The sequence below is a fragment of the Carex rostrata genome, chromosome 22 (assembly GCF_964058835.1).
Source record: "Carex rostrata chromosome 22, lpCarRost1.2, whole genome shotgun sequence".
Lineage (NCBI taxonomy): Eukaryota > Viridiplantae > Streptophyta > Magnoliopsida > Poales > Cyperaceae > Carex > Carex rostrata.
This window is the reverse complement of record NC_135939.1, coordinates 1,636,526-1,663,477: the sequence shown is the minus strand read 5'-3', so window position 1 is coordinate 1,663,477 and position 26,952 is coordinate 1,636,526. Positions and strand designations below refer to the sequence as shown.

General features: G+C 33.5%; 2 protein-coding genes and 1 long non-coding RNA gene across 3 annotated transcripts; all 3 read left to right on the top strand.

Moving 5' to 3' along the window:
• The first annotated feature begins 231 nt into the window (after positions 1-231).
• Positions 232-8,556, top strand: XYL4 (beta-D-xylosidase 4). Its single transcript, XM_078324403.1, has 7 exons — positions 232-924; positions 2,957-3,238; positions 5,205-5,374; positions 5,960-6,057; positions 6,571-6,921; positions 7,229-7,645; positions 7,778-8,556. Exons 1-7 carry the CDS (start codon positions 517-519, stop codon positions 8,344-8,346), a joined length of 2,295 nt encoding a protein of 764 aa, XP_078180529.1. The 5' UTR covers positions 232-516; the 3' UTR covers positions 8,347-8,556.
• A 13,701-nt stretch (positions 8,557-22,257) lies between these two features.
• SK1 (shikimate kinase 1) lies at positions 22,258-26,862 on the top strand. The gene is made up of 10 exons (XM_078324402.1): positions 22,258-22,828; positions 23,695-23,741; positions 24,080-24,134; positions 24,219-24,291; positions 24,420-24,507; positions 24,645-24,727; positions 25,370-25,499; positions 26,029-26,107; positions 26,285-26,349; positions 26,440-26,862. Exons 1-10 carry the CDS (start codon positions 22,609-22,611, stop codon positions 26,494-26,496), a joined length of 897 nt encoding a protein of 298 aa, XP_078180528.1. The 5' UTR covers positions 22,258-22,608; the 3' UTR covers positions 26,497-26,862.
• LOC144574435 (uncharacterized) lies at positions 25,555-25,811 on the top strand. The gene is made up of 2 exons (XR_013518212.1): positions 25,555-25,678; positions 25,780-25,811. It is a non-coding gene; the product is annotated as an uncharacterized LOC144574435 (long non-coding RNA).
• Positions 26,863-26,952: the final 90 nt, after the last annotated feature.

Here is a 26,952-nt window from a genome sequence, read left to right as displayed (position 1 = left end):
TTTTATTTCTGTTTATTTTGTTTCTGTATATACCTTGTACTTTTTCAAACGAAAAGATTGTATAACTTTACACCAATTTCACACCAATAAGCCTTTTTATATGTTCGACAAGAAATTATTCGTATATAAATCTAACACATTTGTAATAGCAAATCCGGCTTTTATGACGATAAAATCGCTTGCAACCCCTCACAACCCTACATAAACAAGCACCTCCCAACCCTTCATTCCAATTTAATTTACTACTTAATACAACATCATCATCATCATCATTGCCATCATCTTCTTCTTCTTTACTATCGTATAAACAAAGCTACATAACTTCTCTTCATAATTTAAATATATCCAAAATTCCTTCACGGGTCTCTACAGCCGAACCCACCTCTGCGCTCTCCTCTCTACGCATGTCATTGTCACGGGTGTGCTACACACAGCTCACAACCCACACCCACTGTTACTTGTTATAAGCAGGCACCTCCTATCCGCTCTCTCACTCCAGCACCAAAAACCCAAAAAATGGCATCAAAATGCCATTTTACATTGCTCTGTTTCCTCTGTTTTCTTTTTCTCATTGCCACCTCTGTCACGGCCCAAAACCCTACCTTTGCTTGCGACACTAAATCTACTCCGAGCTTAGCTGGTTTTGGGTTTTGTAACAGTTCATTGAGCTTTTCTGACAGGGCATCGGATCTGGTAAAGAGGCTGACATTGCAAGAGAAAATTGGGTTTTTGGTGAACAAGGCTATCGCGGTGTCAAGGCTCGGCATACCCACCTATGAGTGGTGGTCGGAGGCATTGCACGGTGTTTCCTATGTCGGACCCGGTACCCATTTCTCGACTCTCGTGCCGGGAGCCACTAGTTTCCCAATGCCGATTCTCACTGCGGCTTCTTTCAATTCTTCTCTGTTTGAAGCCATTGGAAGGGTGAGTTCCTCATATCATTTACATGTTTTTTCAATATGATTTTTTGCTTTCCTTTAACCTGCATTGGCATTTTGGAGATTTTTCTCTATTAATTTTGGAGTTACTCTTTTGTTTGTTGGTCAATTTTAATGTAGTTTATTTGAAACTCATGCTACAGTTCTAACTTCTAATTGGTATATGAAAAGCAGTACAATGAACAAATAGCAAAATTTTTTTTTTTTTTTGAGTGCTTCTATTGGTCTGTTTGTAACTTATTTCTCTTTCTTTTCTGAAAAAACACAAAATCTGATATTAATAGTTACGTCTGAAGCTTTCCTGTCTTGCTACTGTTGTAGTAATTATTCACAGCTTGGTGGAATTAAATACAATCCTAAGGAGAATAGCTTGAATTTATTAACCAACCTCAATTCTAAAGTCAAGGATTTTGACAGAAACTCAGGACCCACACGGTAAAATAAGATCTGATTCTGACAATGTGGGTCCCGACTTTAGTTCAAGAGTTGCAACTTTTGATCCAACTACATTTATTATACTCGTTATTAATTAATTCAAACATACTCTAACACTCAAACGGAGAGAAGGTTCTTTCTTCACCACCTTAGTATTCTCCAACGCCTTTACTTGCCTCATTAAAACAACAACATTCTCTAAAGAATATTGTTCGTCTATTTTATACAATCCTTAACAAATGAAAGTATGAGGAATGAGAATTTACCAATTTTGAAGAAGCTTTCTCAATGCACGACAGTATTTTTTGTAAGACAAAAATGAGATTAGATTCCACTTAAATATTCACAACTAATTTTAAATCTGTGATCTCTCAAAGGACATTAAATTGGTTATCAAAGATTATTTCTCCATATACAATAGTAGTATTGTCAGATTAATTTATGAAGAATTCTTCGTAAAATGAAAAAAGATTTTCTTGTAGTGTGTCATTATTGCTTGCACAACCGAAAATTGGAAGTTTTAAAGGCTTATTTATGTGTATATTAATTAATGCCTACTGTGTAGGTGATAATTTGTTTTGGCCTCTGTGTATTATTATGGATTTTAAGTATTTCCCTACTGGCTGTGGCAACAAGGCTACCATATCTAACCCCACATTACAATCAGTTGAGATGTCATTGTCTTCTGGGAGATTGACATCAGTGCAAGATTATGGTCCCTCTGCTAAAGATGAATGCGTATCCTCTCTGCATTAACTTAAAAAGAGAATCTTTTTGAGTTGATAAATTTCAACCGTCTGATTTTAAACAGAGCTAAAGAGGCACCTGCTTATAATATAAGTGACCTTTTAATATTAGTGCAGATTTATTCTGCACGAATCTTAAAACAGATCAGACGGTTGAGATTAATTAACTCAAAAGATTCCCTTTTGAGTTAATGCAGAGGATACGAATTTCTGCTAACATGTTATCTGACAAGCCTTCTCAAGCACCAAATAACAAAAAAAATATTTTTTTATCCTAGAATTTTTTCACAAAATATGGTCACTACTTTTTCATCTCCGTTGGACCCTACTAAATATTTATACCGCGAAAAATTAAAATTTTGAAAACTTGAAAACTTGAAAACGCGGTAATTGTTTTTTTCCCCTCTATTTAATTATGACAAGGGCGGAACTATAAAATTTTAATAGAGGGCTAAAAATTAAAATACAAAATTGTAGCTAGTGGGAATTGAACCCATGCTATTTCCAATTTTCAATATTACATAAGCTCTTACCATTAAATTAAAGTTAACATGTAATTATTTATGAGGGAGGCTAGACTATATAAAATATTTCAAAAAAATAAAATTTAATTAAATTTTAGTATATATAATTAATATTTTAAAATCATAGGGGTAACTTAGTCACCTTTTAATTGGCTTAAGATCCACCTCTGAATTATGGCCCACGTTTTATTAACACTTCAAAAAGAAAAAAAGAAAAGAAATAAAAGACATGTATATTGCATAACAATTAACAAACTACTCAATTTTGGTAAAACAAAACTCACTCATACATGCCATATTTCACTTTACATAGGTGGTTTCGACAGAGGCTCGTGCAATGTACAATGTCGGCTTGGCGGGGCTGACGTTTTGGAGCCCGAACATCAACATATTCCGGGACCCGCGATGGGGAAGGGGGCAGGAGACACCTGGCGAGGACCCGCTTTTAGCGAGCAAATATGCGACCGGGTACGTGAAGGGTTTGCAAGAGACCGGCCAACCGGACACCCTCAAGGTCGCAGCATGTTGCAAGCATTACACCGCCTACGATGTCGATAACTGGAAAGGGGTTCAACGCTATACCTTCAATGCCATTGTAAGTTTATTAAGGTCACATTTTCCCTTCTTTTCTTTTTTTCTTAGAGATGTGTTTTTCTTTACATTTTTATCCAGTTTCAAATCTTGCAACACCAGTTTTAGTTACAAAAGTTAATCATTGACACGAAATGAGTCAGAAGATATGCAACAAAGGAACCCGGTACCATCTTTTGTTGCCTTGCAAACTTGTGGATTTTGTTGATGTAACAGGCAAACTAACTACTCTTATTTATTTTGAGAGGAAAACTACTCTTATTAAAAGGTAAGTGGAAAGTGACTCTTATTAATAGAAGACCAAAATATCGTTTTCTTAAGTAGAAGTAACTGCACTTAATATTGAAATAATGAAGTTCAGTGTCACAATTAGTTGTCAAATCAATTTTGGTTTAATTAAGTATGCTAAGCATAAAAACAATATGTTTCTCTCAGAGTTGCCATTTTAAGTAAAAGTAACTATTCTTCATTTTTTTTTTTTTGTGGTCTAAAACTACTATATTTGTGGTCTTGGAACTTGCATCCAATTTGACAGAGATGCTCTATGATTCTCTTGATTATACATTTTATTTTTAACAAATATCTTTTTATAGAAAATTAGAAGACGGTAATCCCTAAAAAAATGATTAAACAAAACAAAATTAACAAATATTCCTTATTAATAATTACTTTTTGATAGAGTGATTACGACAATGCTCTCATCTTTATTTTAAAGAATAATTTGAAAATATTGATTAAACTAAAAATAATTTTAACAAATATTTCTAATTGATAATAAGTTTTTGATACAGTGATTAAAGCAATACTCTTCGTATATAACATGTCATTTTCAAAAAATATATATTTTAAACTGACAATATTCCATCTTTATTTTAAAAAATAATCTAAATATTTTTAGTCAGTTCCGATCTCATTGATTATTCTGAATCGATTCTTTAATATCAATCATTTCTATACGCACATGATCAAAGCCAACATAAGCCTTTCCTATGTGTCAGAAAAGAATATTATAATGGTAATAAAATTGGTCGTCTCGATACAAATACAACCATAACAAAATCCAATGCAATTCTAGTATTAGTATATATAAACTAATTATCCTATCATGGGACCGAGAAACGTGTTGACGACCTAATTACCTCTCTCTACTTAAACAAATCTCCTCGGAATTCGTGCACCAGCCGATTCCAATCTAATTTATTAAAGCAGATCTTGGCAAAAGGGCACCACACCTGCTGCTGCTGCCTGCTGGTAACAATATGCGATTCGTTGTCGCTCTTTGGTATAATTTAATTAGAGACCCCAGCCGGCTCTGCAATGATCAAATAGAGTACTTCTAGAATTTTTCCAGTTTTTTTTTTTTTTTTTTTCCATTCTAATCAGATTTCAAACCTGTAATTTTTCACACAAAAATTACCTTAGTCATAAAACAAAAGGTGGTTTTTTTCTTTATTCTAAAGTTCAATCTACTACACATGTTTATGTTTACAGATGACAAAAAAGTTCATGTCCCAGACGACGCCAAGTCCAACTATGTATATGTAATCATATGTATATTTTTAAAAAGTTTTATATATTTCTTAAATATTTAGTATGTACATTTTATTAAGGTAGTATTAAACATAATTTAAGGATTACGTTTATGTGTTCGGATGCAGCTTATGCATACAAAATATGTGTTTATATTCAAATTAAGTTTGGAAAGCAATTGAAGTACCAAAAATATTCAAAAATTATAAAATTAGTAGCTCAATACTATTAAGGTAATATTTCTACAAGTAGATAGCTTTCTTGCAGAGCATGAGCCACCTAATATAATTAGGCACATGAGTGACAAATTAAGTGAGTGATATCTTATTAGATTTATTTGATTTAGATTTGGTAGGTGTATACCAATCGTCCCTAATTTAATACATAAAAAAACATTAATTGATGTAATGTATAATGTGGTTGGTTCTGCCTTATTGTAGGTGAGCCAGCAAGACCTTGACGACACATTCCAGCCTCCATTCAAGAGCTGTGTAATAGATGGCAATGTGGCTAGTGTCATGTGCTCCTACAACCAGGTCAATGGTAAACCGACATGCGCCGATAAGGACTTACTTTCCGGCGTCATTAGAGGCGACTGGAAACTTAACGGGTATGTGCAATGTATGAACAGTACCAAACAAACTTGGTAGATGCAGTTTAGTTGGTACTGAGGCAATAATTTTGTTAAATTTATCTGATATTAGCCAATCTGGTATATAGTCTATGTATCTTTTATGTCTAGTAAAGTGATACCAAGCCAGTTGGTACAAGTTGGTGGTCCAGTTGGTAGCTAATTTTTCTTGAGGATTTTGCTTTGTTTGCTTTAAAAGAGAGACTTTCCTCACTTCCGTACAATAATTCTTGTAGAAAGAAAACAAACAGATGATTATGCAGCTGTAAAGTGCAAACCTAACTGCAAACATAATAATATCAAATTCTTAAAATGGTTATTAGTGGGACCTGCTTTAGATGTCATTATGTCAATAGTATCAGGTAGATATGAATTAAAAAAAAAAAAAAAGTACGGACCAATAAAGTACCAGAAAAGATGGAACGCTTCTGAGACATTCATTAATATACAGCACAAGACTCTGTTATGGAACAGAGAATTGAATTTAAGTTGACATGACTAGTTGTCAAAATCAATTTTTTGCCATATCAATCATCTAACTTTTAATAATTTTATTAATTTCAGCTACATAGTTTCCGACTGTGATTCAGTTGATGTGCTTTATAATAACCAGCACTACACCAAAACACCAGAAGATGCAGCTGCTATTACCATCAAGTCAGGTAATTAGATTTCATTCTGAAAGTGAGGTGATTAGTACTTTTAACCTGAAATATGGGGAGTTGTAATTATTAATAAACAAAAAAAATTTCTGTTCAAATTTGCTAAACGGAAATTTACAGCATGAAAGAGGCTTCTCCAACTTAGTTGCAAGTGTGAGAAGTGAACATGGCAACGCATTTAGTTGGCATCTTGACTTATTGGACTATGCTGCCTAATACTGACCCAACATAATTGTTATTTAGAAAAGCAATGTTATACTTTAGATATGTATGATAGCGACTTAAGTATGGCACCTGGAATTAATATCATAATATTGTATTTGGAGCAGATAACTTCAAGGCAAAATCACCATTTCTTATGAAAATACTTATTAATTTCTAAGTGAACTGCAAAAATCTTATCTTCACACAAACAAGCAACAAAGGAAAAAAAAAGAATAATAGAAATGACAGATTAGCTAATTTAAGACCAATCCAGTGGTGTAACAGATCTAAAAATTTCAAATCTGACAGGTTTGGATCTAGACTGCGGGAATTTCTTAGGTCAGCACACTCTGGCAGCCGTGCAGGGAGGAAAAGTATCCGAAGCTGATGTGGACAATGCTATAACAAACAACTTCATCGTGCAGATGCGGTTGGGTTTCTTTGACGGTGATCCGAGGAACCACCAGTATGGAGCTCTTGGGCCGAAGGACGTGTGCACGACAGCCAATCAGGAGTTGGCGCGTGAGGCGGCCCGGCAAGGCATTGTACTTCTGAAGAACGACAATGATGTGCTACCGCTCCCTGGAAAGTCCCTCAAGTCGGTTGCCGTGATAGGACCCAATGCGAATGTTACACATACCATGATCGGAAACTATGAAGGTATATTATATAAGTACCAAAATAAAATCAGGCTCATGGACCATAATCTTGAAGAAAAAGGAATAAGTTAATAATGAAAAGGAGATAGAGAACCTCAACAGGCCATTGTTGAGTTCACAATTTTGGTTTGGTGTCCTCTATTGAAGAAACTTATTCTGAAACAAACTTTTATAATTAGGACAGCCTCTGTCTAGTTTTCAAAAAAAAAAAAAATTTTATAATTAGAACAATAATGAAAATATATCATGCTGTTTATTCATTGTTCTATTTGAACATCTCTTTTGGCACATTTAAATTCTTCTTATAGGTACACCATGCAGCTACATAACACCTTTGCAAGGCCTAGCTTCTTATGTCTCCACGGTCTACCAGCCCGGTTGCACCAATGTTGGTTGCTCTGGAAATAGTCTTCAGCTAGACAATGCAAAATCGGCTGCTTCACAAGCTGATGCAACAGTGTTAATTGTTGGTGCCGATCAAACAGTAGAGAGGGAGAGTTTGGATCGGGTCAGCCTCCTGCTACCCGGCCAGCAAACAACTTTGATTACAGAGGTGGCAAAGGTTTCCAAGGGGCCGGTAATTCTTGTAATCATGTCTGGTGGCCCATTTGACATTTCATTTGCCAAAACGAGCTCTAAGATCCCGGCCATTCTCTGGATAGGTTATCCAGGCGAGAAAGGTGGAGGGGCCCTGGCTGATGTACTTTTTGGTTCCTTCAATCCCTGTAAGTGTCAATTCTTTTTTTCTCTGTGATTATATGGTTGTTCTACAAAATCTCATCCAACTTGCACCTCTGCAAGTCTCAATGCAAATTTCTACCCTGAAATAAATTTTAATATCTTTTTTATTAATCCAGGTGGAAGGTTACCAGTAACATGGTACCCCGAATCATTCACTAGTGTCCCCATGACTGACATGCGCATGCGACCCGATTCATCCAATGGCTACCCAGGCCGAACTTACCGTTTCTACACGGGTACCCCAGTTTATTCCTTTGGGGATGGCCTGAGCTACACGACTTACAAGCACCGGCTCGTCCAAGCTCCAAAAACCATCTACATACCTCTTGAAGAAGGGCACACATGTTCCTCCGAGCAATGCAAGTCAGTTAATGCCTTTGGGAATCATTGCCAGAATGCAGCATTTCAAATTCAATTGCGTGTGCAAAACTCAGGCGCAATGTCCGGAGCACACACAGTGTTCCTCTTCACCACACCTCCTACCGTGCATAATGCTCCGCAAAAGCACTTGCTAGGCTTTGAGAGGGTGTATCTAGGGCCTGGAGGAGTAGGAGACGTTACATTCAAGCTTGATGTTTGCAAGGATTTGAGTGTGGTGGATGAAACCGGAAGCCGAAAGGTTGCGCTAGGCGCGCACACACTCCATGTTGGTACTTTGAAGCATTCTTTGACATTGAGGGTGTAAATTCAATTATTAAGTTTAATTCATGGTTAGTTTGGGAGAAAAAGTTCTCCCTTTCATTGGTGAAGGCTATCTAATAAGCTACCAAGGTAGCTTACAAGTTATAACTTACTCAATTCTCTAGTAAATTGCTCTTCTTCTTCTTTCCGTATTCCATTGCTTCAAAGGATGGTTAATTGTAGGCATTCCAAATTTGTTTAAATTAAAAGAAAAGTTCTCAGAGGCCCAACTATCTTCTTTAATAGGAGAAACGACTTCTCTGTTTCATTTTGTTACACCTGATATGTTTTTCCTGCGACTAGGAAGAACATCATAGTGTATCAGGCTGCCCCGACTCTGAAGCATTTCATCGAACAGCTTGGGGCCATACTTTTTCTATGGCCTTTTAACCGGCCTACCGAGCTGTGGGATGGATGTTTTATAGACTCTTGGCTTATTGAAACTTGAATGAATTTCCCAAAATTTTATCTGGGCCATAACTAACTTGCCCAGAATCGTTCAATCACCGGGCTATAAATCTATGTATATATTTTAAAAATTAAATAATCGATTTAAACAACTAAACATGATTTTTATATGAAAATGTGTATTAGACTAAATATTATAAATTTTATGATTGTTTTACTATCTTTTTAAATAGTAGAAAATCATTATTTTCGGATGATACAAAAACTTTAGATCAAGTATATTTCTATTTAGTTAGTAAAAAAAATTGGTAGTATATTTTCATATGTATCTCATGTTGAGCAATTTATATCGATTGCTAAAATTTCAAAAATAAATATATGAATTTATTGTAACGACTTCTTTGTAGGATGCATATTATCACAGCGTCACTCTTGTAAATTTTATTTATGAAAATCTTCCTATCGGATCAGGTTTAAGGTGCCCAACAACTTATATATAAACATGAAGTAAATGGGTCATCATTAGGTTAACCGCATGGAACACAACGGCGCCTAATCAGACATAGTTCTACTCTGTTTGCTTGTGCAAGAAAAACCAAATTCATTCCGAGTTCCCAACCATCCATGCCTCTGATAGCATGCTATCGCACTATAAGAAATTAAGAATCAATTAAATCCGTGGTTGTCAAAACGGTCTGCCTTATCGGTAATTCACTGATCCGAAAATAAATTGTCCTGTTTGTATCCGAAAGGGCCTACTTGTCAAGCAAATTGTATCAGAGCTTGTACCAGTAATACTGTCTTTTAACCGTGGTTGTCAAAAGAGTCTACCTCACAGAACTAACATTCAGTGTTTTCAGTTCAACCCTATTGAATCGTATTGGATTTTGTTAACAAAAAAAAAGAAAAAAACATTTATGATAAGTCACATAAACACTTTAATCTTTGATGGTATTGGTATTTTCCACCAAACTAAATATTTAACATGTGCATCACCTCTAGAATTTAGAAACTTGTATAGAGATTTTACAGTGAATTTACCATAATGTTCTCGTCTCCAAGCCACTATATCATGATTACGAGTATAGGGAATTGTACTAATAATAAAACTTCAAAATTTCAGACAATTCTTGTGCCAAGATACCAGAAATCTCAGAGGTCCATCTATCATCATTTTTACAAGAAATGAGTTCTCAGTTTCATTTTGTTACATCGACATGTTGCTTTCCGGGACAAAGAAGGGTATTATAGTTAGGGGTGCAAATGGAACGGATACGGATTGGATATTGGTAAAACTATATCCGTATTTGTTTTTATTTTTCAGATACAGATACAGATCAGATACTAAATGGATACGGATACGGATTGGATATTAACGGATACATATATAATTCGGATACATAACTTGTACACTGTGACAGAACTAACTTATTATTCAATAAATTATTCTTAATAGAAACCAGGCAGGGCTTTCTTCTTTTGCTTGCTCCAAAAATTATTATGATATATTAGTTTTAAAAATTGAGACTGTTGCCTAATAGCAGCAAAACTTATGACACCAAAATAAAGCTAGTCTTAGTGACCCATTTTGGAAACTTTAAAGTAAGCTTCTAATTATGTTTGGCCTGAAACTCAAATCATTTTGTAATATTTGGTACAAACAGAAACGACAATTTTATTTATTTATTTATTTGAAGACCCGTAGGTGTATTGCATTGAAAATGGATTAAGTATTACACAGGTTCCTAGAAATTGTGAAAAGCAAATAAAGAGAGCAATTTAGGATCACTCTTTTTCCTAGTAAAATCCTAAACCAGAAGGATTTGTTAGATTAATTTCAATTAAGTGGTCTCGTGAATATAAATATTTCGAGATTTTTTTTTTTTTTGAAAACTTGGTAGTAGCTACCAAGGTTCGTGAGGGGGAATCGAATTCTCGACCTTTGGGTATAACAACTCTAGGACATTTTCCTAGCTAATTGTGCTACCTCTCGAGATTTTTTAGTCTCTTAAATGTCACCAAATTTTTTTTTGTATCTTTTTGTATCATTAATTGAAAGTTTCAATTCTTTTAATTTTTCACTGTTAATAGCACATTAAATCTAATTCATTCATTTGGTATTTGATGAATATATCATATTAAAGCTAAACTACTATAAATAGATCCTATATCTATTTATTGGAGGTTACACACAAATATTTTCAATTCCAATGTTTGTAACATTAAGAGAAAGAAGATCAAGAGAGAAATCGTTTATGCACCAAGTTGAAATAGCATGTCTGTATCTTTTGCATCAGATAATTTTATATTTGTGGCAATTATATTGTTCAAGATTTTAGAAATTATACTCTTTCTATGTTAATGTATAGAGACTTACCGACCTTACCAAAATACCCATTGCTACAGAAAAAAATTAAGAAAATTTAACACAAAAAATGAATCTAAAATGCGCCATAAAAAAGGAAAAAAAAATCTTAAATTCTATTACAATAGTAGTTTGTTGCTCCTTCCATTTTACATTGGGCTGCTCCCTCAGTATTATGAGTCTGCTGCTCTAGGGTAGAAACGACAATTGATAGGGTAGATTGAGTATTACTTCACTGAGAAAATATTGCAATTTGAATCTATAAATCATGTGTGTGTCTATTATGTTTCCCAAGAAACTAATTAATGGAATAAATAACACTGTTCGGTGGAGAGATCCAATCCAGGTCCAAGATGGATTTCAGTGGAGACCGCATAATTTGAACGAATAGAGATTGAAAGAAATTGGGAGAAGTCGAAGTCCAAGGGTTGAGAAACGAGAAATTGGGAGAGAGAGGTCGGAGAGGTTCGGATACGGAATGATCCGGATTATCCGTATCTGATGAGTCTGGACTCTGGATCATTTATGAAACAACCCACATTTTTATTTTTATCTTTTATTAAAAATAATTAGGTTTCAATCAAAATTTTAAAAATACTCAAACTGTGAAAAAAATATACGGTTCCGATTATTTATTCCAAACCGTGGAATAAATACACGGTCCAAAATTTTTATTCCAAACCGTGAAAAAAATCTACAGCCCCGATTAAAAATTCCAAACCGCGGAATTTTTACATGGTCCGGGACTATATATAGGCATGGACAGCACACTCTCTCTCCTCCCATTTCATTTTCTCAAATTTTCATTATCTCTCATCAAATTCGGATTTTCTCCCATTTTTCTCCTCTCTTTAGCATATTTGCAAGTAAGCCCCTATACTTTTTTAAAATTTCATTTGTAGTGTAAATATTGTAGATTAGTCCAATTAAGGTATAATGTAGTTTAATTAGTATAATGTAGTTTTAATATACCAAATTAGTATAATGTAGTTTTGATTAGTATTAATTATATTTAATTAGTTGAGTTAGTGTTAATTATTGTTAATTAGTTATAATTAGAGTTAATTAATTATGGAACCAATTTAGTGGTAATTAGTGTTAATGTAGGTACCAAAATTATTTGTATTTAGTGATAATTATGGTACCAAAGTTAGTTTTAATTTTATTTTAGATATTTTGGCTTGTTTTAGCATATTTTACCCGAATAATATATTTTTTTATATTAACGTATTTTAGCATATTTTAACATATTTGAGTATATTTTTGCTTGTTTTGGCATATTTGACCCGAATAAGCATATTTTTACCATAATTAGCGAAATTAGCGTATTTTGACTGCAATTTGACCCGAGTAAGCATATTTTTCCCGCAATTAGCATATTTGAGCATATTTTTAGCATATTTGATTATATTTTTGCTTGTTTAGCATATTTTACATGAATAACTTATTATTTTTCATATTATAGTATTTTAGCATATTTTTACTGCAATTAGCATATTTTAGTATATTTTGCTTGTTTTGGCATATTTGACCCGAATAAGCATATTTTTTTACTGTAATTAGTGAAATTAGCGTATTTTGACTGCAATTTGGCCCGAGTAAGCATATTTTTACCATAACTAGCGTATTTGAGCTTATTTTTAGCATATTTAAGTATATTTTTTATTGTTTTAGCATATTATTTTACCCGAATAACTTATTTTTTCATATTAGCTTAATTTAGCATATTTTTACTGCATTTAGCGTATTTTATCATATTTGAGTATATTTTTGCTTGTTTTGGCATATTTGACTCGAATAAGCATATTTTTACCATAATTAGCGTATTTGAGCATATTTTGAGCATATTTGAGTATATTTTTGCTTGTTTTAGCATATTTTACCCGAATAACTTATTTTTTCATATTAGCTTAATTTATCATATTTTTTCCGCAATTAGCGTATTTTATCATATTTGAGTATAGTTTTGCTTGTTTTATCATATTTGACCTGAATAACATATTTTTACCGTAATTAGCGTAATTTAGCATATTCTTACCCTAATTAGTGTATTTTAGCATATTTTAAGCCAAGTTGAGTATGTTTTTGTAATTTTTAGCATATTTTTCCTGAATAACATATTGTTTCATATTAGCGTAAATTAGCATATTTTTACCGCAATTAGCTTATTTTGTATATTTTTACTACAATGAGCATTTTGTAGCCAATTGTAGCATGTCTAAATTTTTGTTTCAATGTAGGATGGCTAGGGGATGGTCTAGGAGACCACCACCAGCCGCCCTTATTGATGAGCCCATTCTCGAGAACAACAAGGACTATTTTAGTCTTTTATTATGGATGACTCACGATGAGCACCGAGTCTCATTGGCATTTGTTGAGGTACGTGATTACTTTTTTTTTCTTTTTTTTTAAGATTAAATTTGGTTGAACTATAGGCTTTTCTGCACATTGGTTTCGGCCCCTGTTTTGGCCAGGAACAACCAGGAACATAACTTGTTTTACCAATTCGGGCAATTTTTGAGAAATGATATCTCATGATCTGTTCAGATATTTTATATGAAACTTCACAGTCTTGTTCTACGATGTCAAGACTGCATGTCGGTCAATTTTCATGATTTTTGGAGATGTTTTGCTACGTTAACCAGAGGTGCAAAGTTGGGCTTAGAACTTGTTTTAGCAGTTCGGGCAATTTTTGAGAGATGATATCTCACGATCTGTTTGGAAATTTTGTATGAAACTTCACAGTCTTGTTCTACGATGTCAAGACTGCATGTCGGTCAATTTTCATGATTTTTGGGAATATTTTGCTATGTTAACCAGATGTGCAAATTTGAGTTCAGAGTGAAACTGTCAGCTATCAACACATATAAATAAAATTCATGCAAACCTCTAACTTAACAATTCAAACTAATTTTCAGCCATAATTTGTCACTTCTCTTCGTATATATTTCCTGATTCTTGTCAACATGGTACTATCTGATCTTTTTCGTTAGTTGCCTTTTGTTTTTGAAGTATTGGCCTTTTGCGAGCTCACTATTGTATTCAATCTGATGACCATAGTAAGAAATATCTGCTTCTCGAAAAGCAAATGTGTCATTGAAGTTTATGAACGGGTGAGTCTCAGAACGGCCACTTAATGACATATTCCTATTTTGTCTCACAGTGGGTTGTGTGTATTCTTCTTGATCTTCTTCATCATTAATGTCACAATCTCCTTCCCCCCCATTCATCACCAGTTTGCAGATTCTCCTCCAGTACCTCGTTCATAAATTCAAATTTTGACTCGTATGGATCTTCATGTACTAGTGGCAGTATGGGGTGAGGATTTGGTTCAGGCCCAGGTAAGGATGAAGGACCTTCATACACGGATATAGGTGGGATAAAAGGTGGAGATTGTAGTCGGGGTGGGATAAAAGGTGGAGATTGGGGTAAATTACTGTATATTTCTGGTTCTAGTTCTGGTACTGGCATTGGTCCGGGTACGAATAAAAGAGTGTGTGGTTCATAATTTTCTGCAACCAAATTTTGGGCTGAGCTTCCAGCCCCTGCCTCTATGTGAATTATGCATGCAAAAACTTCGCAGACATCATCACCAGACCTCACAACCCGCGTGATCATGCCTCTCAATGCCCTGTCATCTCCCAATGCGATTCTGATATACTTTCCTGCTTGGACAATTCGGGCCATTATTTCTAATTCCCAATGATTCCTATTGTAGCAGCTCGCTTTATAAATAAGCGATTGCAACTCCTTAAATGAGAAATTTTCATCAACCTAATGCGTATTTACTGGAGGTTTGGAGTAATGTACCCCATTCTGGTCAAAAATGAATTTCCCTTCAAAATGTACTGAAATTCCAATAGGCATGACCAATAAACTACATTCGTAAATGGTAAATATTTTGTCATTTTACTGATTTCAATTGTGAACAGTTGTGAATAGTAGTGAACAATCGTATATGAACAGTAATAAACAGTAAATACGTATATGAACATTACATGAACACTGATGAACAGTAAAAATATATATGCACAGTATATGAATAATAAATACGTAAATGAACAGTTGAAGAAAAAAAAATACTTGATTTAGAAGCTAAACAGTAACTACGTCTCCTTCTCTTCCTCTCTTTCTCCTTCTCCTTCTCCTTCTCTCCTCTCTTTCTCCTTCTCTAGAACTCTTCCTCAGGACCTATTTATAGTGCAAAAAAAAAAAAAAAAAATCGTCGGACCGTGGATTTTTTCCACGGTTTGGAATAAAAATTCAGGATCGTGTATATATTATATGGTTTGGAATAAAAAATTAAAACCGTGTATTTTTTTCACGGTTTGGGCATTTTTAAAATTTTAGCTGAACCCTAGTTATTTTTAATAAAATATTTTTAAAAATGGGTAAAAATAAAAATGTCAGATGAAACAGCTTCAGGCTTTTAACAGGCCTATAGAGCTATGTTGGGGATGTTTCTATTTTCTGGGCTTGTTTAAACTTGAATGGATCTCCCAAAATTTTATGTGGGCCACAGTCTACTCAGATAAAATTTCAGTGCGGACCTGTGGGGATGAGACTAGGTCTTAATTTAACAAAATTGCTTGCGTCTGAAAGACCCAGTCATCCAATTATGAAAATATTTGTCGTGGTCAAGGAAAATCTTATCTACTTTGGCAAGAAATATAAAACATATATTTATATAGAGGAGGGTTCTAATGCCTCATATTTTTCATAACTCATCATACCTCATATTTTATATCTTTATTTTCAAAGTTCAAATTATCAATCCGAGACGTTCAACATAATATTTATACTAAAATATGCATGGAGATGAAGTTTTATATTTTTTGAAATTTTTTTACTAATTTTTAAGATAGTTACAGAATCATTGTTTTTGAACCGTTTAAAAAACAGTGATTTTTTACCATCTTAAAAAATTGTAAATTTTTTTTCTAAAAATTATAAAATTTCATCTCTAACCATATTTTAGTATATATATCATATTGAATTAGTGTATTAACAAAACCCGAGGCGGGCAGCCCGTGCCCTATGCCCGGGGTACCCATACCTAGGGGTTAGTAAATTGCTCATAACTCGTGAGCCGCTCATAACTCGCTCATTAAATACTCACTTAAACTCGCTCAGTTATCAACTCGTTTAAACTCACTCATTTATTAAATGAGCGACCATGAGCATGCCCCAACTCGCTCATTTAGGATTTGCCGCATCTAATCCCTGCCACATTCAATCCTAAATAAATTTCTGCCACATCATCCTTGCCTCATTAAATCCTGTGTAATATTCATAATTTCTGCCACGATAGCTGTTAAATTTTTATTAGTGTTGTTGTTAGTTTATGTTAGATTATTCTATTTTTGTAATATATTGATTGTTGTCTATTGATGTTACTGTGAAAGTATTACACTTTGTTGGATGATACTATTGATTTTTGTTATATTATATTATTGTTTGTAAGACGATAGCTGTGAAAGTATCACTGTTGAAGTATTGATGATACTGTTGATTTTTGTAATATGATTATATTTTTGTTGGATTTTTATTATATTTTATTTAAATGAATTATGACAATTTATTAAATTTTAGTACTCATAACTCGTGAGCCGCTCATAACTCGCTCATTTATCAACTCGCTTAAACTCGCTCATTTACTAAATAAGCGAGCATGAGCATACCCTAACTCGCTCATGCTCGCTCATTAATCACCCCTACCGTGCCCGAGCCCGGGTATAGGATGGGTAAACGGGTACACGGGTAAGGGCATTAAACGGGCCGGACTCGGTTTTTCGGTAAAATATCTGGGCATACCCGAACCGTAGTACCCGTTTACCCGTACCCGTAAGCCTGTGCCCGTGAACTCGTGCCCTTGTACCCTATACCTGTGTACCCGTACCCGTTTATATTCAAAATTTCAAAAAAATTTAAATTTCCCCCATCCGTTTATATTGTTTTAATTTATTTTTTATTTATATTTTATTTAACCTATTAAAAATAAATTAGTGTTTAAAAATATATTATCAATTTAAAATATAAACTAAAAATTTCGAGATATAAATAAATTATATACACATGTAAAGAAATAAATAAATAGATTCGTACTTAGCCGAATAAATATACAAATTTTTCACACGAATAATTTTTACATATAAGTTACAAATTTTATTTATTTATATACACTATTTGATATTGAACTATTCAGATTTTAAAAGTTGAATTATAAACATGTAATAATATTCGTACAACATTGTAAAAAAACATAAAAAATAAACATAAAAAACATAAAAAAAACGAACCAGACCGTGATGCCTGGCCCGTGGTACATGTATACCCGCAGGTACAAATGGGTTGAAATAAATATGTAATAATATTCGTTCAGTATTTTTTGTTGTCACTGTTCTACAAATGGGTTGAAATAATGGGATACTTTTTTTTTTAATTTATACAAACTCTAAGGGCGTGGTCGACGGAACAAAGGAAATGGAAATAGGAATAGGGATGCAAAAATTTTAAACTGAAATTTACTGTTCACGTGGGAAAAAAAATTCAGTCTGAGTGAATTTTTGTTTTCCCACATGAACAGTAACTTGCGTTTTGCTGCCAAACAGGGCCTAATTAAGTTCAATATGATTAGTAAACAATACAGGTTGTTTTACCCTCTGATCAGAAAGGTGAAGGGAGCAACAAATGCGAAATAGAATTAGAATTGCTTGTCGCGTTCGTGATCAGAAGCAAAGGAGAAGCAAGAGAAGGGTTCAATTCATGCGACTTTTAAACTCTCAAATTGTGTCAGCAAATCTCCATCAAAACGTAAGTATTTGACGAGAATTGATTGTTTGCTGGTGAGAAGACCTATCGACCCTCTTTGTTCTTCTCTTCCTTTGTCAACTACACGGTGAAATCGATCTCTCTTCTTCACATCAAGAGCTCCGACGAAATATTGAGTTGCTTTCTTCAAACTTGTATCATTCTTCGGTAATTTTTTTTTTCAATTTAACATTCATTTTTTTAGTTGTGTGAAACTCTAACAATAACAATTTCTGTAAATTCAATAAATATGATGGATGGTTTTTTTTCCTCTTGAAAATGAATTCTACTAACTTGTAAATAGTTTCCCATCAAAAAATTTCAAATCAAAATCATTTCTATTCATCTGAAATGAACTCATTTATCGTGCTCCATTGTTTCCCATCACAGTGTTAGTGCTAGGTGACGGTGATCATAAAAGGAAAAATTAATTTACTCAAGTTTTGACGCAAATGGCCCCAACAGAATTGCAAATGGCCCCAACAGAATTCGACAAAACAAGCCCCTAGCTTGGCGCTTGCTGTATACGACGTACCGGAAAGCGGTTCCTCTGCAACTGATAGAAATATATTAGACTAATCCAGCTTAATCCACACCCTTTAGTTTAAATTGTGCGGCTAATATAGAGTCTGGTCTACTTATAAAATTCGGGCAGATCTAGACAACTAAAGGACGTGCTTGATATAGACCGTCCGATCGACATTTGAACGGCTTTACTGGATCCACGTTACTCACCTCCCTGAAGGGCGTAAAGAATAGGAAGTATAAAAAATCCTCCACCAAAGTAATGGATAAGATTGGATTAAGTGTCTACGTGGAGACGCCTAGGCCGACAGCCTGGAGACCAGGACAGTCCCATATACTCTTTATTAGAAAGTGACTACCAGGCTACCAGCTCCGGTTGGATAGCATTTGTTCGCATAAAAGTCTTAAATATTCTATTAATATCAAAATTTAATATTTGGAAGGTCTGAACTCCAATTTTGTAAAAATCAAGTATTTTTTTTTGTTTGACACGTAAATGTAAAAAAATAGTGGATCGAAGTTATTATTGCGTCCTATATCACAACAATCGTAGGGTATTGCTATCAGTCTTCAATTTGAAAATACAGTAGTATTTTCTTTTTGTACATTTTTATTTTAATCCTTTTTAACCGATCAATTATGTCATGAAATAATTACAGATGGAAAATATTCGTCCATCATTTTTCCTTTTTTTTTGATTAAAAATTCAGAGGCAGTTTTTTTTAATTAAAAGAGTTACAAGCTGTTACATAAAATTAAATCATGAGTGTTTGAGAAATCATAGAGCTATAAACACATTAAAAACGCACGAGTACATGCATCCTGTTGAGACCAAGTTGGTCATCCTGAGGGGCGGAAGATAGTGGAGTTGAAAGGTGGCCGAGTAAATTCTAACATTTTCAAATTTTTTTAACGAGTACCTAAAAAATTTACTAAAATTTATATTTTGTATACTTCAGTCCCCTGTGATGATACAGAAAATTTAGAGGGTTCATATGTAAAAGTAACATCAATTTTTATTTGTTTTGGGATGGTTTCACGTCACCGGTGACCAAAGTTATTTAATATTATAACATAGAGCATTTGTTTTGGATGGTTTCATGTGACCGGTCAAAGTTGTTTAATATTATAATATAGAAAGTTACAAGCTTAAATTGGAAAAAGACAACATGCATGCATAAACCGAAAAAACAACAAGTTATTGTAAGTTTAGAAGAGCAAAAAAGCAGTTGTAACAATAGAAAGCAAAGAAAATAGTTTTTCCAATTAGAAAAATTCAAAATAAGAATGATAAAATTAGCGCTCTATTAATAATCATTCTATATATTTCAAAAATAGCAAATTAATTTCTGAAGTTAGAAAATTCTAAATGAAGAAAAATAAAATTAGCTTTCTCATTGACGGATTTTCTATATATTTCGACGTCTCTATTAATATAAAAAATATGATGTTTGAATATACTATTTTTTTTATTTTGTTAAACATGTCATTTATTGATGTTTGTTAATTATTGTAAGTTTTATAAAATCAAATAGTGAAGAATCATATTATTTTGTATTTTATAGTTTTTTTTTTATTATAATATTTTTTGAGTATATGATGTTTAGTCAGTTAGCCACCCCCATACTTAAAGTTGAGTTCCACCCTTGGTCATCCTTACTTACTAAAAATGATTGGAGCCTAGTGATTGTTTTCTCGGTGCGCATAGTTGTCATATTCCTTCTGGCAAACCACATTGGAGAAGGCACTGAATCAAACCCGACCGGGACTGGATCAACCAGAACATGACAGTCACCACTCCAAAGTTCCAAGAGAGACACTGAATCAAATCAAACCGGAAACTGAATCAATCGGACCGGGATAGTCACCACTCAGAGGTCCCAACGAAGAGCCGCCAGTGTGAAAAAAAGAAAAAAAACGAAAAAAGAGAAGGTGAAGAAAGATAGCACATAACAAATGTCAATAAACAACTATCACAAACAACAACATATAAAGTAAATATCTATATATACAACTCAGTCCACCCACTTTTTTATTGCCAAAGAGGAGAAAAAAAACTCATCCTTTTTTCTTTTCAATTTTATCCTCATATTCCTAAAAGTTTAGTTGCGATATATATAAGTGTTGTTTACAAAATTTTGACACTTGTTCATTTTTTATTAGTTTCTTTTCTTTCTTTTTCTTTTTGAAATCTTCACAGAAACTGTGAAGTCGTAGACGGAACAGAAATTTTTAATTTTTAAATAGTCACAATCTTAAAATATTTTCTTCCTAACTAACTGTGTTACCTCTCCATCTCCACTTTTAATTAGTTGATAGAGTTAAATACAACCTAAGCGATGTATGCAGTACCGGATCCGTGTATTTTATATAGATTCAATGGCGTGTTATTTAACATAGGACACAATTTCCTAATTATTTCAAAAATTAAGAATAGTGTGATAATCTTTTATGTCTAGAAGTTTAGTTCCGGAGGCATTATTTGCAAAACAATTTTGTACCAAGAACATAATTTTCAAATTATCTTAATATAATGGTGTCTTTATTGTTCAAGGCGATGTGCATCAACAATTTTGCAATCTATATCATTGTCTAATTAGATAATTATTTTGTTATTTTAAGAATTCCAATACAAGACGTTGAATATAATCCAAATTCGATTGAAATTCACTTGATGATCACGAGGAGAGTTCAAATGCCTTTATTTTTTGTATTTTATTTTTAAAATTTTGAATAACTCAAAATTTAAAACTTTAAAAGTCAAAATAAAATCGTTAGATATGATCTATATCCTTTTATCTATACATGTGTAAAAAATTATGACGTTTTAATTTTGTTTTGGTTGTCATCAAGAGTTTGAAAAAAACATACTAATGTAGATAATTTCTCAACGTTAATTTTTCAACTTATTGGTTTACATAAAAACAAAATTTAAATGTAAACCAATAACGTTTTACTTTGACGTTTATGATTTAAATTTTGAGTTATTAACGTTTTACAAATAAAGGTATGACGGAGACACAAAAAATAAAAACATTTGAAACCTCTTCTTCCGAAATACATCTTAGAACTAAACATATTTTTTGTTTTTTCTTTCATCCGGTTCCTATTAGAGAAAATAAATATGGGATGAAATAGAAAAAAGACTCTATCCTTCATTTATTTTAAAATTCATCTGTTAAAACTTAACTTTTGATTCCATATTTTGACAATATGAATCATGTAAGTACTCGAGTTCTTTTTTATGTAAACTTTATTTTCAAAAGCTTCATATTCAAACATTAAGCAAACTAACGTAAAGCCAACTTTTGTTTAAACCTGAACCTAAAAACAAGTTGCCTTGAATGGGAATGAATTGAGGTTGAGACTTGAGAGGATACCCACGAAAAGTTAATTCTCCAGTATTTTAGAACCGGAGAGAATACCCACGAAAAATTCAAGCGTAATTCTGCTGAAGCGTCGACATCTTGACTTCTACGGTGGACTTGACCGGAGAAGATCATACGCAATTGAAAACATTTTTCCAGGAAAATCACGTGACGTCGCCCTTTCATCACTTGAATGTCTAAACTCAAAATTTCATTTACTTCAGAGGATCCAGACAATATATTTTGGACTCTGGCTCTTCAGGTACAGTATAATTACCACCACTTATTATCGGGTCCCATCTTCTTATGCTTCGTTGGTTCATATAAACCGTGTCCAAAGAACACTTTGTCCTACCGAACCCCCTCCTCTCTCTCCTACGTGTCAACACATCTGCTTGTTAGTTGGCGCAGAAGTGAGAATTTTACACGAGCCACCAACCCCGATTGTCCAAACGAACCCTCACTTCTTCAGATAATGCAAATCGACTTCACCAACAACACCGTACCAACCAAGGGGTGTTATAGTCATTTCACTCATTTCCTTTCTAATTCTACATTAACAAATGCAACTACCCGAACGCGTTCTTCCCCGAACCTGGACATAAATACAATTTTTTGGTTTCACCGCCCTCCAGCCTGCGGCCCCGCACCCGGTGCTATCGTGCGCCACGTGCGCGCGGCTCCCTTACAAAGCTGGCTTCAAATTCAATGAAGTGTTGATTTGTAAATTTTCACTATAATTTTTCTTTTTTTCTTTTTTCTTTTTTCGTTTCTTAAAATAAGTTAAAAGATGGAGGCGAGTGTGGGTTTTAGTCTCAAATCCAGTTATTTGATCAATAACGATAATAAATACGGGAGAAAATATACTGGTATTGGGAGGGTCTCGACTGTGCATTTGGGATTTCAGCGGAGTCAGACGGTGAATTTGGTTGATTTGACGAGAAATAGGGTTTCGATCAAGTCGAAAAATCCGCCATTGAAGATATCGCGATGTCATAAGAAATCAGCAGGTAATTTTTTTGATGGTTATTTTCTGATATTTTTGTTTAATTTGTCTTTTTTTTCTTTCTTTGGGAGTATTTGCTGTTGATTTTTGTTATTCCGACACGGTTTCGAGAGCATGTGACCTGAATTATTTTTTTTTTTCAGCCCAATGCTGTATGCTTGGTTACCTTTTGATACGAAATATAATTTTGATTTTTGAAGGATTGCCACTGAAAGAATAGTATAGTTTGTCTGATCACTGAGTGAAAATAACAAAATATCATTCATAAATTGTGATCTCCATAAAAGTAAATAATGTTACACGTTCTGTATGAAACACGTTAAATTCTTTCCGTGTAATGCATCTTATTTCATTTTAAAAAAGAGGGTATTAAATAAGGGCAAAACTGGTATAAAGTTAAAAAAAAAATCTCTAAGCTCTGAAAATTGTAAATTAAGAATTCAAAATAGCATCACTCAAATTAAAAGGTTATGTGTTCAATTTGTCAGGGATCTTTACCAAATGTACAATAATTTTCAGGGTTATATATGAGTGCAGGAAGCTATACCATGTTGACTACAGGAGCTTTTATGAATTACCAAAATAAACTTGTGAATTAGGGGAATTAAAAAAATAAAAAATAAAAATAAAAATAGGGATTAGGGGGTTATGGATTGAATATTTTCCTTTCCTAAAAAATATATAAAGTAAATAAATTATAACAATAAAAAGGGTTAGTAATCTAGTTGTTCTGGATCTTGATCTCCAATTGTTAAAGTCATTCTAAGGAGTTTCCTGTTTAAGATGCCTCTTATTAGATGGAATTTTGGCGATCTGTTGGCTTGTGATTTATTTTTATGTATTATTTGACTGTATTTTATTTGTTTGCAGCAAGCGTCGAGCTTCATAACTCTGTTGATGAAGCCCTCATATTAAAGGTCACAGAAGTTCACTTTTAAATTTCCTTTCAGAAACTTATTAGCATTTCTTATTATTCGGAAAGTGACTGTGATCTCTTTTTCCATTATTTAGACTAACAGTTGCTTTTTAAGTTAATTCATTACAGTCCATTGACCAGAAAAATGGAACAGAAAAGTTATTTAATGGGGCAAATTTATAATTTGGTCCATGAGCTTTATCAATGACCTAGATTGGTCCTAAGAACATTTGCACCAGAATTTACATTAATTATTTATATTGAAGTTAATCAAGATCCTTGTAGTTGCCAGCTCAGAAAAGCCACTGACATGACCACTCTTTGTTATATAAATTACAGAGGAAGTCGCAAGAAGTTCTTCCTTACCTAAATGAAAGATGCATTTATTTAGTTGGTTAGTTTTACTTAACGTTTCTGTATCTATCAAACAAATGCGCATTACTAGCACAATAATTTTATGTGCATTTTTTTTTAATAGGTATGATGGGGTCTGGGAAAACAACTGTTGGAAAGATACTGTCACAAGTGTTGGGTTATTCTTTCTTTGACAGGTTTGTTCTCTTTCTTCTGTAAGGAAATGGTGCTGATAAGTGATAACTATGAAATGCTGGGTTTTTTTTTTTCTGGATGTTCATATAGGTAAGTAATTTCTTTTGTTTCGTCTTTGTTACTGTTTCAGCGACAAAATGGTTGAGCAGGCTGTGGGAATATCATCAGTAGCTCAGATTTTCAAGCAACATAGTGAAGCTTTCTTCAGAGATAATGAGGTAGTGGTTATGATATTGATGACAGCTCTTTTTTGTGGAGTTATTGGGAACTTCAAATATTCTTTTCCTGTGATTTGTTGATGTTTCATTGAGATTTCCTTCTTTCTTTTGATTTTTCATGTATTTCCTTTCTGAAGAGTGAGGTATTAAGAGACTTGTCAACAATGCGTCGGCTGGTTGTGGCAACGGGGGGTGGTGCTGTTATACGACCTGTTAACTGGTAAGAAAGAAATCTCTTCTTTATTTTATAGATTTGTGGGGTTATTCATGTAGAAGTATTATAATGATCTACAATACAATAAATAGGAATAATATAAAATTATGTTGGAAATAAGAGACTAAGAGCTGATGGGGATATTTAGGATAATTAAGGATATATGGAAGATTAATAAGGATGTAGTAGTTGGAGATGTTTAGAAATGGATAATTGTGGTATTCTTTTAATATGTTGGTGTATGAATTGGATAAAGAGAGAAGATAGAGAAAATAAGATTGAATTCATTTTATTCATTCAACAATATCTCAATTACAAGGACTCCATGGGCTTCTATAGCCAACTTCTTGTATATTTCTAAACTTCTCCGACTACTGCATCCTTTTTTTATCTCCCATATATTCATCTAATTGTCCTAAATGTCCCCATTTGTGCTTAGTCTTTTGTTTCCAATATACTTCTATAATTATTTCAATTTGTTGTACTGTAGATCATTACAAATATATTATACTAGTATGCAATAATTGCTCATTAAAACCAAAGAAAACCAAACCACCTTGATTGAGAACAACTAGTGTTAGAACCCATTTCAATCTTTTGCTTTCTTCATGATATATCTATAACAAGGTTATATTTACGTTGGGCCAGGAAGTATATGAAACAAGGTGTAAGTGTGTGGCTTGATGTTCCTTTAGATGCCCTTGCTCGACGAATCGCTGCTGTTGGAACAGCGTCTCGCCCTCTTCTTGATGAAGAATCTGGTGATGCTTACACAAAGGTAGCATTTATGCATAGAATTGTTTCCAAAGAAAAAAAAAAATGGATAACAAACCTCACAACAAACCATGATTTGAGGGCCTAGTGATCAGTATCCCAGTACTTTTTAATTCTTTATAATCCGAGCTGCAATGGGTGTTAAGGGAGAAAAATTGAAGAACCAAAAGAAAAGGCTATTTGGTTTTCATCAGATATCTCCTCTTAATTAAGTTCCCCTAAAAGTTTGTCTTTTCTTCTTGGTACTCTAAAACACAAATCTTTTGTCCCAGGAAAAAAAATAGATTTGCAATAAAGGATATTTGGCTTCAATAAACCTTATCATTCTAAAACGGCAATCTTTGCAATTTGTAAAATTGATGTTGTTTTTTGCAAATAAGGACACATGGTAGGCATATTTGTAATAGTTATTACAACCAAAGATGCTTAGTTAGTTAGTACTCCACCAGCATTTCTCATGTCATTTAAGTACTCCAAGTCCCCACTTATTTAGTAATGACTGGGTAGTCTGATTTGACGTTTGTCTGATGCAGGCTTTTGCAAAGCTGACAGCACTCTTTGAACAGAGGTCAGATGCCTATCCAAATGCTGACATCAGAGTTTCCCTTGAAGGTATGTTATGTTAAAGCTTACTATAATGTCTCAGTCAATTGCTAAACAACCTGACTGGGACTGTGGACTTCTTCAAGAATTTAGATTTGATACCAACCATTGATAAAAAAAAATAATAGCAATACCTGGCACGTCCTCACCATATATCACTAATACTGCGTTTCTATATCAACGCAGATATGGCAGCAAAACAGGGTTTGAATGACGTCTCTGCCCTAACACCAACTGCAATTGCCATTGAGGTAAACAAAACTCATCCACATTACTTCTAATGGATTTAAGCACTTTATTCTCTAATTTTGTTTTGATGGTTTACAATCTATACTATTCAGGCATTATTAAAGATGGAGACTTCTTTTGCTGAGAAGATTGCTGTCAGAAACAGTTAACCATTGCTTCGGGGTTGAAAATTAAGTTAGGTATCATGTTTGTTGTACCATCCATGTACTGTTCGTGTTGTACAAGTCATCTTTCAATGACATTTGCTTGTTCATATGTGAAGGTTCATTAAGTGGATATGTTTTGTAAAATGAAATAAGAACTTAGATGTGGTAAGTAACACTAAGTGTTGGTTTGAGTGGATGAGGATATGTCATTGGGGTTCAATCCTGTCAGGATCTAGTCAAATAGAGTTTTGGTCCGTTTTCAGTTTAAAGGTATAAAGGTGTGTCTATGGATTTGATAATATGAATTGTATATGGCATGACATGAAACTTTCTCATCCATCGAGCATTAAGGAAATTGATTTGAGTAAACTGTATAATTTATGCCACAGGGGACTTCAAAAGAATACACTTGACACAATATTAAAAAAAAAAAAATCTGGAAACTATTCTCGAGGAATG

Bases quoted from the DNA above. Each gene is read 5' to 3' on its own strand.
- XYL4 (XM_078324403.1), top strand. From the start codon at position 517: ATGGCATCAAAATGCCATTTTACATTGCTCTGTTTCCTCTGTTTTCTT. The intron at 5,375-5,959 runs GTATGTGCAATG...TATTAATTTCAG, and splicing joins GGCGACTGGAAACTTAACGG to CTACATAGTTTCCGACTGTG. The intron at 6,058-6,570 runs GTAATTAGATTT...CAAATCTGACAG, and splicing joins TGCTATTACCATCAAGTCAG to GTTTGGATCTAGACTGCGGG.
- SK1 (XM_078324402.1), top strand. From the start codon at position 22,609: ATGGAGGCGAGTGTGGGTTTTAGTCTCAAATCCAGTTATTTGATCAAT. The intron at 24,135-24,218 runs GTTAGTTTTACT...TTTTTTTAATAG, and splicing joins AAGATGCATTTATTTAGTTG to GTATGATGGGGTCTGGGAAA. The intron at 25,500-26,028 runs GTAGCATTTATG...TGTCTGATGCAG, and splicing joins CTGGTGATGCTTACACAAAG to GCTTTTGCAAAGCTGACAGC.